Source organism: Mobula hypostoma, chromosome 30, assembly GCF_963921235.1.
Source record: "Mobula hypostoma chromosome 30, sMobHyp1.1, whole genome shotgun sequence".
NCBI lineage: Eukaryota > Metazoa > Chordata > Chondrichthyes > Myliobatiformes > Myliobatidae > Mobula > Mobula hypostoma.
Window position 1 is genome coordinate 13,710,668 of NC_086126.1, and position 17,634 is coordinate 13,728,301.

Sequence of the window (17,634 nt, forward strand, 5' to 3'; positions counted from 1 at the left end):
GACCGGTCAGTGACGGGGAGCAGGAACCCTGACTGATTCCCTCTCTCTCCGACCCAGGGGTGACCGGTCAGTGACGGGGAGCAGGAACCCCGACTGATTCCCCTCTCTCTGAACCAGGGGTGACCAGTCAGTGACGGGGAGCAGGAACCCTGACTGATTCCCCTCTCTCTCTCACCCAGAGGTGACCGGTCAGTGATGGGGAACAGGAACCCAGGCTGATTCCTCCTCCCCTCTAACATATGAGGGGGAGGGGGGGGAAGAGGGGAGGAGGGAGAGAGGGGGGGGAGGGAGAGAGTGGGGAGGGAGAGAGAGAGGGGAGGGGGGAGAGAGGGGAGAGGGGAAGGGGAGACGGGGAGATGGGGAGAAGGGGTGGGGGGGAGAGGGGAGGGGGAGGGGGAGAGGGGAGGGAGAGAGGGGAGAGGGGAGGGGGAGGGGGGAGAGGGGAGAGGGGAGGGAGAGAGGGGAGGGGGAGAGAGGGGAGAGGGGAAGGGGAGACAGGGGAGATGGGGAGAAGGGGTGGGGGGAGAGAGGGGAGAGGGGAGGGGGGAGAGGGGAGGGATGGGGAGAGAGAGGAGATGGGGAGGGGGACGGGGAGAGGGAGAGGGGAGAGAAGTGGGGAGGGGGGAGAGGGAGAGGGGAGAGAAGTGGGGAGGGGGGAGGGGGAGAGCCTGCAGCTGTCCTCTACGGCGATGCAAACACAACTCAACACCTCAGTGGAGTGAGCGAACTCCATAACGAACACAAGAGATTTCCCAGATGCTGGAAATCTTGACCACACACACAAAAAGCGGTGGAGGAACTCAGCAAGTCAGGCAGCATCCAGAGCGGGGAGTAAACAGTCAACGTTTTGAGCTGAGGTCCTGAAGAAGGATCTCGGCCCGAAATGTCGACTGTTTATTTCTCTCCACAGACGCAGCCCGACCTGCTGAGTTCCTCCAGCGTTTTGTGTGTGAAATCACTAATAGTTCTGCCATACCACAAGTATGATTTTTGAAATCTAAAGATACTCTCACAAAGATCGCTTCGGTTATTTGAAAAAATAAGTTATAAAAATATACCCCTGATCACGCAGAGGTCTCTCTTTCTTGGTTGCTTTGAAGCTCGGTGAAGTGTCCAATGGATCAGTGTGCTTTCCGTGGGATTCTGGCCGTCGCGATCGACAACCTGGCACTGAGACAGACTGGCTTTCCATCGGCCGCTTCTCTTCAGCAGCAGTCTTGCTGTGGAGGGTCGCGAGGGGTGTGGAGTGGGGACTGGGGGGGGGGGGGCGAGGGTCTCTGTAATTCCAGGTGTCTTCAGAACAGCTGGATCATGGACTCCCGCGATTTGCCGATTCCGATCCACTTAACTGGAGGGGAAAAGCGAGAGGGCGAGTCAGAATGTGGAACGTGACCCTGGGGAGGTACACTGGGGCAGGGTGACTGTGGCCACTCAGCCCATCGAAGGGGGAGTGGGCGGGCCTGATATCTCACCCTCCTCCCCAGCACTAGCAGCCGGCTACTCTGTACCTCAGCCGTTGGACTCAGAAGCTTTCTGGGTGACGAGCCCGGTCCTGGCTCCAGAGGGTCTGGTCTCAGTCCCCAGCCTACCCCGCTCCTCCACTTCCTCTCACCGCCTCGCCCTTCTCCACTCCCCTCAGCCGCCGACGCTCCATCCCATCCCACCTCCCGTCACAGCCCACAGCCCAACCAGCTCCCCTGACCCTGAACGCCACCCTCCAAACCCTGCCACTTCCCGACTGTTCCTCGTTCTAACCCTGTGCCCGGGCAGCGGCGGTGGGGGGAAGGCACGAGGGGCCGGATTCTGTGCAGCTCCGGGGAGCAGCCAGTACCGGAGCAGGGGGAGAGGTCGGGAACGTGCGCTCTCCCGGTCCCCAGACTCACTCGGCACGCCGACGTAGTCCTCGATGAACTCCACGTACTTCCTGGCGTTCTCAGGCAGCTTGCCGAGGGAACGCACGCTCTCGGTACTCTTGTTCCAGCCCGGCAGCGTCACATACTCCACCTGGACTTTATTTAGCTCCTCCTGGTTGGCTGGAGTGGAAGACAGGAGGCTGGTTAGGTCACTTAGGACTCGGGGAGCGAAACGCAGGCACGAGGCTGCCCCCTCAGCCCTCGAGCTCTACTCCACACACACGCGACCAACATGCTCGGACGTCAGCTACAAATCTGCCGACCACAACTGTCAGACAGAACACCAATCAACTTCCCAGCTCTTCACTTCATCTCTCCCCCTCCCGGTTTCAACTGTCGCCTCGTGTTTCCCTCTCCCCTCCCTCGCCTTTCAGATCTACGCCTCCTCTTTTTTCTCCAGTCCCGCCCAAGGGTCTAGCCTGAAATGTCGACTGTACTTTCCCCCGCCCCTTCACAGATGCTGCCCGGCCTGCTGAGTAACTCCAGTGTGTTGCTCAGGATTTCCAGCTTCGGCAGATTTTCTCTTGTGGGTGGCGATGAGTTGGGAGTACAGGAACGTGACAGGGCACCTGGGTGAGTGGTGCCAAAATCCACCATCTCTCGCTCAACAGCAGCAAAACTGAAAAGAGCCGATTGCTGACTTATTGGGAAGGAAGGTGAACGGGCGCCAGTCTACACCGGGGGGGGGGGGGGGGGAGTCAGCAGCTTGAAATTCTCGAACAAGTGGCGCTTGCGAGCTCGATTTCAACGTTTAAGGGAAATTTGGGTAGGTACGTGGATGGGAGGAGGATGGAGCAGCTCCGCGGGAGTGGACAGCATGGACTAGATGGGCTGAAGGGCCCATTTCTGAGCTGTACTTGAGGACAAATCGTGCAAATGAATAATAACACTGAGGACGTGAGTTGTAAGTTCCCTGAAAGTGAGTCTGCAGCACTGAACTGAGTGAAGTTATCCACGGCGACAGAGATTTACATAGGCTAGCACATTATCGTTAGCCGGCTGGTGGCGTGTGGCATCGGCGCCGGACTTCGGAGCGAAGGCTCCCGAGTTCGAATCCAGCCGGCTCCCTTGTGCGCTTTCCATCCGTGCTGGGTTGAGCGTCGAGCTAGCAACTTGGCCTCGGAAAAATAAGAAAGCCTGCTAAAAAAAACGCCGTAATGATGGCATCCCAATGACTCCACTCGGAGTTAAGGGCTTTCTTCTTCAGCACATTATTGTGGGCTGAAGGGCCTGTACTCTACTGTTCTGTGACTGCCACCCAGAATCCAGGCAGGAGCATCTCAGTGCGGTACTGAGGGTGTGCCGTGCTGCCTTTCCGATGGCAAGTCCAATCGGTGTCCCAAGGAGCAGCTGCTGACTGAATGAGCTCCACGGTTCCGGGGTCACATCCACTGGAAGCCTTTCCTCAAAAGGCAGTGGCACGAAGGCTTTGTGGAGGGAGATCAACTGGTGATGTAAAAGGACTCGAAAGGTTTCCGGGGACGGCTGGGAACACGGAGTCAAGGTCACAATCACATCATAAGACCGTAAGACCCAATCTCTTGCCTGATCGATCAAGAACCTATCAATCTCTGCCTTAAATGTACAGAGCAGCAGGTGCGAAGTTTACGGTGGGTGGGATGGGAGATGAAGCTCGGGGGGGGGTGGACAATTCCACCTCCAACGCAACCACGTGGATCTCCCACCAGGGCTTAGGCTCGTCCTCACGCCCCAGTGACGTGTGGGGTTGGTGGGGTAATTGTCCCTCCGCGTGAGGATGAGGGGTAGAAATCAGGGGGTGGGGTGAATAAAAAGGAACGGGTGTGTAGTGAACAGTATGGAGACTATCTCTGAGACAGAAAACTTGATGGGATCACTGGGACTGCAGAACTCGAGGGGAAAAATCCCCAAATCCCAGGGACAGGACAGTAGTCTGAATCTCTTTCACACAAACACACACACACTTACCTGGAAAGTACGGGATGGTCTTCCCCCCCAGCTTGTATCCCACTCCAATCTTTATTTCCTGAAGCGTGTCCAGGATATCCAGCTTGGTCAGAGCAAGCCTGGGGGTGGTGGGGGGGATGGAGGTTGTAAAAGTAATCATCACATCACAGTGCGTCACCTTGGAACAGGTCTGACACCCATAACCCATCGCAATAACTCACAACCCAGGACCCTGAGCTGGTAAACTCACAGGAACTTCATTCAAAGTACATTGATTATCAACGTATGTATACTTTATACAACCCTGAGATTTGTCTCCTTACAGGCAAAGCAAAGAAACCCAAAAGAACCCATATATAAAATATATGACCGTCAAACACCCAATGTGCAGAAATAAAAATACATCGTGCCTGTAAATTTTTTTTCAACTTAAAGAAAGACCGAACACCCAATGTTCAGAGAGGTAAAAAAAAACACATCATGCAGACAGTAACCGCAAGCAAATAGCGTTCTGAACTGAAGTGGCAGAGAGAGTCCCACAGTTCGGCACCGAGCTGAGCTGTGGAGCAGCGATCTGAACTGGACCATTCCCTCGCCTCAGGCCCCAACACCCGGGACTTTTACAATCTGGCCCCATGCCTAAATCGACATCACAACACTGAGTTCAATTGCTTCGAGATACTCTGGGGTCTGGACCCCACCTCCGTTTTAAGGTGAGCGGAGAAAGGTTTTGCAGAGCAATAAAATGTCGTGGGTGGGTAGTTTCTCTTATTTTTCTATATTTATCCGTCCATCCGCTACACCACAGGGCAGCGTGGCGGTCAGCACAACGGTTTACAGTGCAGGCCACCCGGGTTCGATTCCCGCCACTGCTTGTGAGGAGTTTGTACGTTCTCCCCGTGACCGCGTGGGTTTCCCCCGGGTGCTCCGGTTTCCTCCCACAGTCCAAAGACGTATCGGTTGGTGGGTTAATTGTAAATTGTCCCGTGATTAGAGTTAAATCGGGGGTTGCTGGGCGACATGGGTCAACAGGGCTGGAAGGATCTACTCCATGCTATATCTCAGTCAGTCAACCGAGGGCTACGTAGGAGGGAAGAGATAGAATGATCTAAGAGAAGGTTTAGCTGTCGGCACAACATCTTGGGCTGTAATATTCTATGTTCAATGACAGAGTGGTGGGTGCCTAGAATGTACTGCCGGGGTTCTGGGACAGGCTGATACATTAGGTACAGTTCAAAGATGTATGAAAAAACGGAGGGTTATGGGCTGTGTAGGAGGGAAGGGTTAGATTGATCGAGGAGAAGGTTACAAGATCATAGTGTCCTGTACAGTTCTATGTTCTGTGGACGTCACTCCTCTCTCCAGAGCACTGTCCTGCCGTTGGGCCAATTCAAGTGCTGGAAAGACTGGGTGTCGGGATCTGGGACGAGAGCCGATTTCGCTCGTTCTCCACGATGTTCACTCCACTCTCCCCGGTGCTGAGGCTATGAAGACTGCCCCGGCTGCTGTGCTCCGTGCCTGCCAACAGCATGAACTGACAAGCGGGACTTTGGGCCCACTCCAGGGTTCGGACCTGAGGACTCCCCGGTCCGGTTCAGAATGCTGTTTTCACTCCAGTTGTTTGCATGATTTGTTGTTGTTTTTTTTTGTCTTGCGCATCAAGGGCTGGTCTTTAATCTTTATTATTTTTTTTCTTTAATTGGGATCTTTCTGGTTTCTTGCTTTGTGGCTACCTGTGAGCGAGCAAATCTCAGGGTTGTATAATTTATACATTCTTTGAGAAGGAAGGTACTTGAATCTTGAAGTTCGACAGCAAAAGACACAAGGAGACGTCCAACCGTGAGACCCAAATAAAATGGTTTTAAGGAGCGTGCCAAAAGGGAAGGAAGGGCAAAGTTATGAGGACATTCTGTAGCTGGTGTCCCATAATACTGAGGATAGTGGGTCAGTGGTGAGGAGGGCACCAGGAGTGGAGTGCGATGAGATGGGGTTACTCTGGAAGGGATGATCCAGCACAAAGGGAGCTGTGGGAAGAGCAGGGGCCTGCGACGCTCCATCTTCATGGCCGAGGGGAAGTGGGAGGGCAACGCGGAGCGGAGCTAGGACAGGCTGCGCGCGGACTCACGCCGTGAAGCCGTTGATCATGTGGGCGTATTTCACCAGCACCAGGTCCAGCCACCCGCACCGCCTCCTGCGGCCCGTGGTCACCCCGAACTCCCGTCCTCGCGTCTGCAGAAGGTCGCCTATCTCCTGGAAACAAGACACAGTGCAGTCAGACCCGGGGGGGTGGGGGGGGGGAGGATGAAGAGGGATGGGGCGGGGGGGATTGTCCTGGGGACGATAGGTCGATCAGATGTCTAGAAGCCCTGGCCCGATGGCCACCCCGGTTGTGCTGTTTGCAAACGCGAGGTGACGCGCATCAGGGTACACCCTGACGCACGCGCGGCACATAAACGAATCCGGACTTTTCAAGCCGCTACCCCTCTGCGGGGTGGGGGGAAACGGGCACTTACGTCGCTCTGCTCTGTGGGGAAGGCGCCGACTCCCACCCGGGTCGTGTAGGCCTTCACCACGCCGTAGACTGCGCCGACGTTGCGAGGCGGGATCCCCAGCCCCGTGCAGACGCCGCCGACCGTGCAGTTCGAAGAGGTCACGAAAGGGTAGGTACCTGCAACAGACGACACCTTGAGACAGAGGAGTGGCCCGTCAAGCCTGCACTGCCGCTCAGTCCTGGCAGATTTTGTTTTCTTTCCCTCTCCCCGCTCTCCTGCCTTCTCCCTGGACAACCTTCACCAGTCAGAGACTGACCTAGGGCTGCCGACCTCATGGTCACACTCACCCGGGTTTATTGTCATCTGCACAGGTCGCTGTACGCACAGGCGCAACGAAACACTTACTTGCAGCGGCCACAAGAAAATACACACACTACTGTTACAAGGATGAACACAATTAGAACAAAGGAAAACCCACATTGCACTGAGGTAGTGATCAGGGTGGTGCCCGTAGGTTCGAGCACCAAATGGCTGAAGGGAAGTGGCTGTTCCCGAACCTGGCGGTGTGCGACTTCAGACTCCTGCACCTCCTGTACCTCAGGGCCCGGGGAGGATCTTTGAGGGAGGGTGTTGCCTTTATATTTCACAAAGGCACTCTCTACCCGGTTATGAGACGGTTGTATAGGGTGGATCTTGACCTTGTCGTGACCCTCACGCCTGATTTCACCGCGCTTTCTCTGTAACCTGATGAGGTACACCCGAGGTGACACATCATTCGTGATGTAACCTTGGGGGGTTGGGGGTCTTTCAACATCAGACACACTCGCCAGGGGACCCAGCCAGGGTTGATCAGGAGGCCCCGGCTTGTGTCCCAGCAGTTTTGGTCCACGGGTCACACCCCTAGATCCACAGGCATCCGGAGGCTAGCTCAACAGCCTCTGTGACGGTCCTGGTGGCGCTTTCCTTTGCAGCCCCCGTAACGCCAAGGGGGAGAGAAGCACTTTATCCTACATTCTGTTATTGCTCGTCCCTTCTACGGTCCCAAGGCACTGATGTGCTAGTGATCTGTACTCATGGCGTTCGGAAACAAACCTCGGTACAACAGTACAACCTCTGCACCATCCGCCACAAGCTAGACTTCCCGGTGGCCAGACATTTCAATTGCCATCCCCGTTCCAAAATGTCTGTCAACCGTGTCCTCTTGTGCCAAGATGGGGCCACCCTCAAGGTGGAGGGGCACCAATCTTGTATTTCGTCTGGGCACCCTCCAACCTGATGACATGAACATCGATTTCTCCTTCTGGTAAAAAAAAAATTCCACCACTCCACCCCCCTCCTTTATTGCCCCACTCTGACCTTTTACTTCTTCTCACCCGCCTAGCACCTCCTCCTTCCCTTTCTCCTCTCCTATCTTCTCCAGCCCTCGACCTTTCCCACCCACTCAGCTTCACCCATCACCTTCCAGCGAGCCTCCTTCCCCTCCCTCCCCCCATCCTTTTATTCTGGCATCTTCCCCCTTCCTTCTCGGTCCTGACGAAGGGTCTCGGCCCGAAACAGCGACTGTTTATTCATTTCCATAGCTGCTGTCTGGACCTGCTGAGTTTCTCCAGCACTTTGTGTGTGTCCCAATAGTCCAACACCATTCAACCGCTCAACACCATCCGCCCTGCTCTGCTGGGGGAGAAGCTGACAGCGATGCAGGTGGATGCTTCCCTGGTATCATGGATTCTTGATTACCTGACTGACAGACCACAGTACGTGTGCTTGCAACACTGTGTGTCCGACAGAGTGATCAGCAGCACTGGGGCTCCACAGGGGACTGTCTTGTCTCCCTTTCTCTTCACCATTTACACCTCGGACTTCAACTACTGCACAGAGTCTTGTCATCTTCAGAAGTTTTCGGATGACTCTGCCATAGTTGGATGCATCAGCAAGGGAGATGAGGCTGAGTACAGGGCTACGGTAGGAAACTTTGTCACATGGTGTGAGCAGAATTATCTGCAGCTTAATGTGAAAAAGACTAAGGAGCTGGTGGTAGACCTGAGGAGAGCTAAGGTACCGGTGACCCCTGTTTCCATCCAGGGGGTCAGTGTGGACATGGTGGAGGATTACAAATACCTGGGGATACGAATTGACAATAAACTGGACTGGTGTAAGAACACTGAGGCTGTCTACAAGAAGGGTCAGAGCCGTCTCTATTTCCTGAGGAGACTGAGGTCCTTTAACATCTGCCGGACGATGCTGAGGATGTTCTACGAGTCTGTGGTGGGCAGTGCTATCATGTTTGCTGTTGTGTGCTGGGGCAGCAGGCTGAGGGTAGCAGACACCAACAGAATCAACAAACTCATCCGTAAGGCCAGTGATGTTGTGGGGATGGAACTGGACTCTCTGACGGTGGTGTCTGAAAAGAGGATGCTGTCCAAGTTGCATGCCATCTTGGACAATGTCTCCCATCCACTACATAACGTACTGGGTGGGCACAGGAGTACATTCAGCCAGAGACTCATTCCACCGAGATGCAGCATAGAGCGTCATAGGAAGTCATTCCTGCCTGTGGCCATCAAACTTTACAACTCCTCCCTTGGAGGGTCAGACACCCTGAGCCGATAGGCTGGTCCTGGACTTATTTCATAATTTACTGGCATAATTTATATATTACTATTTAACTATTTACGGTTCTATTACTATTTATTATTTATGGTGCAACTGTAACGAAAACCAATTTCCCCCAGGATCAATAAAGTATGACTATGACTATGACAAAGTGTGGCTCAACAATGACTTGTACAACTGCAATATAATGCCCCTAACTCCTAAACTGGATGCCTTGACTGATGAAACCCAGCAAGCTAAACACCTTCTTCACCACCCTGTCTACCAGCACGGCCACTTTCAGCAAACTATGCAACCTGTGCTCCCAGGTCCCTCTGTTCCACAGCCCTGCCATTCACAGGCATTCCGTGTGGAGCGACCTGTTAGCTTTCTTGTATGAAGGAGGAGGGGCTGGAAGTTTGGTGTTTGATGTCCTTGCTGCCATTTCCATGAAACGTGATCTGTTAGCTTTTTTTGTGTGAGGGAGGGTGGTGGCGGGGTTTGGGGTTTTGCGAGCATTTGTCTTTTTTTTTGCGCGGGGGCGTGGTCGATGTTTCTCTGAACGACTTCCATGTTTGTTCTTTAATTTCGTAGCTATCTGGAGAAGACAGATCTCAGAGTCGTGTACTGCATGCACACTTAGATAATAAATGAACCTTTGAGATGCTGATCTTTTCCAATGATGCCCATTTTCCATGAGTAAATAAACATCCAAGAAGCTGCAGCTCCCATTTTGTGTGTGCGGGGGAGAGGGAATCAATGTTCTTGTTGCGTTTCTGCTCATTTTTTTCTGCCGGAGGCGGGGAGAGGGGATTTGGGAGCCCATGTACTTGTTGTGTTTTGTGCGGGGGGGGGGGGTAGCCGGGGAGGTTGATGATTGTATTGGTGAATTTGCTATTTTTTCTTGAATTGACCTCTTTGTTCTGCAGCTATCTGGAGAAGACAGCTCTCAGAGTTGTATTCTGCATACACTTTGATAATAAATGAACCTTTGAAGGCTCTAGCCGGGATGGAATCTCCAAAGTGCATTGCCTCACGCTCATCTGGTGAAATCAATTTGCCGTTCCTCAGCCCGTCTCCCCAGCTGATCAAGATCCCATCATCAACAAAACCCCTAGTTTAGTATCATCAGCAAACTCATTCATCTTCCCATGAATATTCACATCCAAACCACCTTTAAGAAAGGATGTGCTGGCATTGGACAGGGTCCAGAGTCAGTTCACAAGAAAGACCTGGGAATGAAAGGGTTAATGTACAATGCGATGGCTCTGGCCCTGTGCTCAGGGGTTCCCAACCAAACCTGCTTAATGGTATTGGTTCACGGCATTAAAAAGGTTGGGAATCTCTGAAAAGAGGATGCTGTCTAAGTTGCATGCCATCTTGGTCAATGTCTCCCATCCACTACACAATGTACTGAGTGGGCACAGGAGTACATTCAGCCAGAGACTCATTCCACCGGGATGCAACACAGAGCGTCATAGGAAGTCATTCCTGCCTGTGGCCATCAAACTTTACAACTCCTCCCTTGGAGGGTCAGATACCCTGAGCCAATAGGCTAGTCCTGGACTTACTTCATAACTTACTGGCATAATTTACATATTACTATTTAACTATTTATGGTTTTATTACTATTTATTATTTCTGGTGCAACTGTAACGAAAACCAATTTTCCCCGGGATCAATAAAGTATGACTATGACTACAACTATGAATCCCGGGTTTAGAGGAATAAAGGGGGACCTCATTAAAGCCTATCCAATATTGAAACGCCAAGATAGAGTGGAACTGGAGGGCATGTTTTGTAGAGTGGAGAGTCTAGGACCAGAGGATACAGTCCCTTTAGAACAGAGATGGGGAGGAATTTCTTTACCCAGAGGTTGGTGAATCTGTGGAACTCATGGCCAAAGATGGCTGTGAAGGCCAAGTCGTTGGGAATTTTAAAGCTGAGGTTGATAGGTAAGGTTATGGGGAGAAGGCAGGAGAATAGGGTTAAGAAGGATAATAAATCAGCCATGATGAATTGGGGTAGCAGACTCGTTGGCTGGAATGGCCTAATTGTGCTCCTATGTCATGGTGGACGGTCATAGTCTTTTCCCCAGGGTCGGTGTCCCTCTCAACGCCATTCTCCTCTCCTCCTTAATCTTAGATGCCCTAACTAGTGCTACGTGTTTCGCTTGGGTGCTCCGGTTTCCTCGTGCGAGGGCAGCTGCAAATTGACCCCTTCTCGTGAGGGACAGGGGCCGTACGACACTCTACAATCCACTAGCCTCCCTCCGGTGAAGACCACAGGACCTTCTGCACCCTGCAGAACAAGTATTCCCGTCAGATTAACCTCTCAGCTGCCCTCGTTTCTCAGTCTGCGTTGCCCAGTACTTCTGCCTGATGCGGCTTCGCAGTACACGGGGGGCCAGCAGCTGCTTGGGAGGGATTTGACGGGGTGGGAGGGGGGAGGCAGCCACCAACAACCCCTCGTGCAGGAACAAAGCGTTTTACACGGGGCCGAGACTCACCAAAGTCGATGTCCAAAAGTGTGGCGTTTGCACCTTCCACGAGGATCTTCTTGGGCGGTCCGTGCAGGGCCTTGTACATGAAGTACACGCCATCTTTTACCAACGGCCGCACGCGCTCCGCGTAGACCTGCGGCGGAAGCGGTCAGGCGAAATAAATTAGTATACTGGTTCGTTTTTGACACATGTATAACACCCTGGAAAAAGGTTTCACTGCTAACGTAGTGGTCTTTCTGTACAAGCAGTGTTTGGGTTCTGGTTAGAGATGACGGGCGCTTTGGAGGAGAATGTTTATTTCTGTTGTGTGCCTGACACCGGTGTGAGCTGGGTCTTTGTTTGGCGGGAGAGGAAGAGAGAACACGCTGGAGAGAACCGGTCATAGGATTCAACCCAGTGGGGGGCCGTGGTTCGATGGAGCAGAGTGCCGAGGTCGACTGAGGATCGGTGAATATGAATTTTGGGAAGAGTTGAGTTCCAACTTGTGAACTTTTGACTGTTTAATTATAATGGGTCCTTTTTATTTTTTCCTCCTTTTCTTTACTCACGCTTTAGTTAACATTCATAAATATGATTCCTTTAATCGTATGCAGTGTGCTATCTGTTATTTCTTGGCACTGAGTTGTAGCAGGGTAGCAAATCACACAGAGTTTTCCCACAGAATTTTCAAAGGCCTAGATAGAGTGAACATGGAGTCTCAGAACACAGGGGCATCCCTTTAGAACAGGGGTGAGGGGGCATTTCTTTGGCCAGAATGTAGTGAAGCTGGAATTCGTTGCCCCGGACAACAGTGGAGGCCCAAGTCAATGGGTGTATTTAAATGGGTTCTTGATTAGTAAAGTCATCAGAAGAAGGCAGGACAATAGGATTGACAGGGGTAATAAATCAGCCACCATCGAATGGCGGAGTAGACCTGATGCGCCGAATGGCCTAATTCAGCTTTGATGTCTCCTGGTCTAAGATACCCTGGCTCTGCCGGTCATGGTTCAACCCCCACTCCCCACTCACCTTCAGTTTTTCCAGCTCCCCTTCGATGTCAATACTTAGCATGGGGTACATAGATCTGTACTGGTTGGCAAGCACCCTGAAGCTGCAGAGGGGACAGAAGGGCCAGAGTTAATGGCACGACACACTTCACCGGGCATACCTCTAACACCAAAGAGAACCGTACTCAGAGGAAGCCTCACACTCAGCGTGCCCGAGCACGCAAGAACCCGACTTGTACAGCACAGAAGCAGGCCATTCAGCCCAGCTCATCCATGCCAACCCACGCCAGTCCCGATTGCCTGCACCTCTCTGACCCTTTCCTATCCATGTACCAGTCCAAGTATCTTAACGTTGTCAACGTACCAACCTCTACCAATTCCTCTGGCAGCTTGTTCTACATACCTGTGTGAACAAGCTGTCCCCCAAGTCCCCTTTAGTTCAATATTAGCTCAGCACAGTAAGAGTGATTAGGGAGACGGAGGAGATAGGCCTCTCACCTGGCCATCCCGACACTTTATATTCTAAATAATTCTTTCCGGCTGCCATTCTCATTGAAGCTCCAATAGACTCACTCCCTGATTGATCCTGGTCCATTCTCATGTCTTATAGATTCAGGAACAAAGTGGTTACTGAATGTACGTTTGTGGTCTTCTGTTGCTGTAGCCCGTCCACTTCAAGCTTCGACGTGTTGTGCATTCAGAGATGCTCTTCTGCACACCACTGTTGTAACGTGTGGTTATTTGAGTTACTGTCGCCTTCCTGTCAACTCCAACCAGTCTGGCCATTCTCCTCTGACCTCTCTCATTAACAAGGCGTTTTCACCCACAGAACTGCTGCCTATAGGATGTTTTTTTTCGGTTTTTTTCTGCACCATTCTCTATAAACTCTAGCGACCAGGAGATCAGCGGTTTCTGAGATACTCAAACCACCCCATCTGGCACCAACAATCATCCCACAGTCAAAGTCACCTAGATCACATTTTCTCCCCCATTCCGACGCTCGGGCTAGCAACAACTGAACCTCTTGACCGTGTCTGCATACATTAAGTTTCTGCCACGTGATTGACTGATTAGATATTTGCATTAATGAGCAGGTGTACAGGTGTACCTAATAAAGTGGAAGCCGAGAACATGTTGGAGGTAGCCTGTGTTTCAAAAAAATTATAGCATTTTCATTTCTAAGACGCAAATAACAGCTTGGTGATGTATACGGAGCAATAGATGGAAGCAAACCAGAATAAAAGGCTGACGCAAGATGGCACCAGAGCCTGGCTCTGAAAATCATACTAAGTACTTTAAAGATCCCAAATGGGAAATTATTTTGTTACAACAGTGACGTTTAAACACAAAAGATTCTGCAGATGCTGCAAATCCAGAGCAACACACACAATATGTTGAAGGAACTCAGCAGGCAAGGCAGCATTCATGGAGAGGAATAAACAGTCAACGTTTCAGACCAAGACCCTTCATCAGGACTAGAAAGGAGGGGGAAGAAGCCCGAATAAGAAGTTGGGGGGGGGAGGGTGGGGAAGGACTACAAGCAGGCAGGTGATGGGTGAGACCAGGTGACTGGGGTGGCGGGGGGGGGTGGAATGGGACTTATTGCAAACTGCTCCTGGCTGGTCTACCCACTATTTCTATAATCATTATTCTATTCTTCACAATACACTGTGTAACAATCTGATCTGTATTGCACTCAGAGGCTGAGGGGAGATCTGATAGAGGTTTATAAGATTATGAGAGGTCAATGTCCTCAGCTCCTAGTCCATTCTACATACAAAAGCCATTTCTGTGTTCGGACTGTAGTGTGGTGACGGGGGCCGGGCTGCACAAGTCAAGAAAAGATTGGGAGACCGCTTCACTGAGTCAGCCCTCAGGATGCAGGAGCGGAACCCTATATTGTTTGGGTAGCCTCCAACCTGACGGCACCGACATCAATTCCTTGAACTTCCGGTAAATACACCCCCTCTCCTTCACTATGCCCCATCCCCGTTTCCCTCTCTCACCTCATTTCCTTACCTGCCTATCACCTCCCTCTGGAGCTCCTCTCCCTTTTCTTTCTTCCATGGCCTCCTGTCCTCTCCTATCAGATTCCCCCTTCTCCATCTCGTTCACAAATCAACTTCCAAGCTCTTTACATCAACCCCCCTCCCTCACCGGTTTCACATATCACCTGCCCCCTTGTACTTCGTCCTGCCCCCCCCCACCACCTTCTTATTCTAGAATATTCTCCTCCTTCCTTTCCAGCCCCGGCTCGAAACGTCGACTGGCCCACAGCGTCTTGTGCGTGTTGCTTTGCAGGTTTTCTCGTGTTCCAGATGAAGTGTGACTGAGGAACGAGTGTGAGGTTTCAGAGTCTGGTTAATGGGCGATGACACTCTGACCATTCCCTTTTATCCATATGCTTCGTGATTTTATAAACCTCTACACAAGTCACCCCACAGCCCTCCTCTGCTCTAGGGAATAATAAACAGTAACATTACTACTCGGTGCAAAGTTAATTTGGATAACCGCTGACCTAGCAGCCACGGCAGTAACCCAGTAACATCAGTAACATCAGTGGGCCAGCAGACCATTTCATTCCCGGATAGTCACTAAACACGGAGGGAGGAATACTGAGCCCCATTATTGTCCTTGAGATGGAGCTGACGGCTCCACACCATTGATGTGATAGAACAGAGCCTTGGTGAATCACGTCTTGAGACAGTTCGACAACCCCACTGCCTTGGATCTGAGGCAGATCCTCTGCAATACCGGAATTTGACACATTCCAGTGACAGATTCTTCACCAGTGTAACTCTACTGACTGGCAGGCAGAGTGTGGTAGGAGGAAGGTATAGGGGAGGGAGGGGGAGGATGTGAGAGGTAGAGGTTTTCTTTTCAGAGAGTGGTGAGTGCCAGGGACGGTGGTACAGGCACCTACACAATGGACATTTAAAAGAACGAACCGAGCTATTGGACAAAACCAATGGGGTCTACAAAATCCAATGCAAATATTACATCGGCCAAACTGAGAGATAACTACCTACAAGAATCCTATCAATTGGTTGTCAAGTGGCATGACCACCTATCCCTGGTCTCTACCCGTGAAGACCAAGAGGGGCACAAATTTCACTGGGTATCAGTGAAAGTCATGGCGTAAGAAAGCACGCGGCGTGCAAGGGAATTCCTAGAAGCGTGGTTTTAGGCAAACAATTCGGTAATCAAACACACAGACCTTGATCCTATTTATGCGCCGATGTGGGCACAGTTCCAGACCACAGAGCACGAAGCCGCGACGAGATTTCCTCCCCACCTCACAATGACATCCAGTACATAAAAGCCAATCGTTCGCTGGACACACCACACAATCAACACTGCCACGACCACGTCACCCCGCACAGTGACAAAACGCTTGCAAGTATGTTGCCAAGGTCGGAGAACAACTCAACCCACTCACATTTAAAAGACTCCTAAACAGTCACATGGGTGATAGAAAACAGGAGGGAAGGGTTAGATTGATCTTAAGAGTGGGTTGAAAGGTCCGCACAATGTCGTAGGCTAAAAGGCTTTAACTGTGCAGTAGTTCTATGTATAACTTTACACACCCAGTGGCCACTATATCAGGTATCTCCTGTACCTAATAAAGTGGCCACTGAGTGTATGTTCATGGTCTGCTGCTGAGGCCCGTCCACTTCAAGGTTCGACATGTTGTGTGCCCAGAGATGCTCTTGTGCACACACAGTCACCTGAGTTGCTGTTGCCTTCCTGTCAGCTTGAACCAGTCTGGCCATCCCCCTCCGACTCCCTCATTAACAAGGCCTCAGAACCGCCGCTCACTGGATTTTTTTTTTGCTTTTCGTGCCATTCTCTATAAACTCTAGAGGGTGCTGTGCGTGAAAATCCCAGGAGACTGGCGCCTTCTGAGATACTCAAACCACCCTGTCTGGCACCAACAATCATTCCACGGTCAAAGTCACTCAGATCGCATTTCTTCTGATTGGTCTGAACGCCAACTGAACCTCTTGACCACGTCTGCAGGCTTTTTATGCATTGAGTTGCTGCCACATGATTGGCTGATTAGTATGTGCATTAATAAGCAGGTGTGGAGGTGGGCCTTACAAAGTGGCTATCACGCAAGCCAGTCTCCTTCCTGAATTGCCCTTACACTGACTGGGCTGTTGAGAGTCAGCCATGTTGGTGGGTCAAACGGGAACAGAGGCAGCAGACTCCCTTCCCTAGAGTACATTTGTAAAGCAAGTGGGCTTTTTAAAACAAGCAGTGGTTACCTGCTCACCCTCGTGAGAGAAACGAGAGGTACAGGGCAAAGAGGAGTTTCCAGGCCACTGGTGAAATGAGAGGACTCTGAACAAAGACAGCCACACAGTGGTGCAACCGGATCCACTGCCTCACACCTCCAGAGACGCGGGTTCGATACCAGCCTCCGGCATTGTCTGTGTGGAATACAGACCAGCACAGCACACAGAGACGTGCCCGTCAACCTACCACGTTGTGCCAAACTCACTGAGCCACAATTAGAGAATAAGGGGTAGGCCATTTAGAACGGAGTTGAGGAAAAGCTTTCTCACACAGAGAGTTGTGGATCTGTGGAATGCTATGCCCCTGAAGGCAGTGGAGGCCAAGTCTCTGGATGTTTCAAAAAAGAGTTAGATAGAGCTCTTAATGATAGCGGAGTGAAGGGATATGGGGAGAAGGCAGGAACGGGGTACTGATTGTGGATGATCAGCCATGATCACAGTGAATGGCGGTGCTGGCTCAAAGGGCCGAATGGCCTACTCCTGCACCTATTGTCTATTGCGCTAAACTAATCCCCCCTGCCAACACAATGTCCATGTCCCTCCATTCTCTGCACTGTCACACGTCTAAGAGCCTCCTAAGTGGCTCTATCACGTTTGCCTCCAACCACCCCTGGCAGGACTACCACACTCTGTGTAAAAATAAAACCTCCTTTGAACTTGCCTCCTCTCATCTTAAATACATGCCCCCTTAGACATTTGCGGGAGAAAAGAAAGTCGGCTGTCTATGCCTCTCATAATCTTATAAACTTCAATCAAGACTCTCCTCAGCCTCTTTCGTTCCAGAGAAAACAACCCAAGTCTATCCAACCACAATGCCCTCTGATGCTCGCCTGAGCCTCCACATCCTTCCTGTAACGGGGTAACCAGAATCAAAATCAATACTCCAGATATAGCCCAACTCATCATCATGTGTCGTGTCGTATG

At 51.5% G+C, this 17,634-nt stretch overlaps 1 protein-coding gene across 1 annotated transcript in view; it reads right to left on the minus strand.

The window, feature by feature from the left end:
* Positions 1–388: 388 nt before the first annotated feature.
* The window catches only part of adssl (adenylosuccinate synthase, like), a 38,316-nt gene continuing 21,070 nt past the window's right edge, over positions 389–17,634 (minus strand). The window contains exons 7-13 of the mRNA XM_063036174.1: positions 12,435–12,516; positions 11,433–11,559; positions 6,353–6,507; positions 5,965–6,089; positions 3,861–3,958; positions 1,884–2,033; positions 389–1,348 (exon numbers count right to left, since the gene is read on the minus strand). Coding sequence (XP_062892244.1) covers positions 1,296–1,348; positions 1,884–2,033; positions 3,861–3,958; positions 5,965–6,089; positions 6,353–6,507; positions 11,433–11,559; positions 12,435–12,516 — 790 coding nt within the window. The 3' untranslated portion in view covers positions 389–1,295. The remainder of the gene's footprint in view (positions 1,349–1,883; positions 2,034–3,860; positions 3,959–5,964; positions 6,090–6,352; positions 6,508–11,432; positions 11,560–12,434; positions 12,517–17,634) is intronic.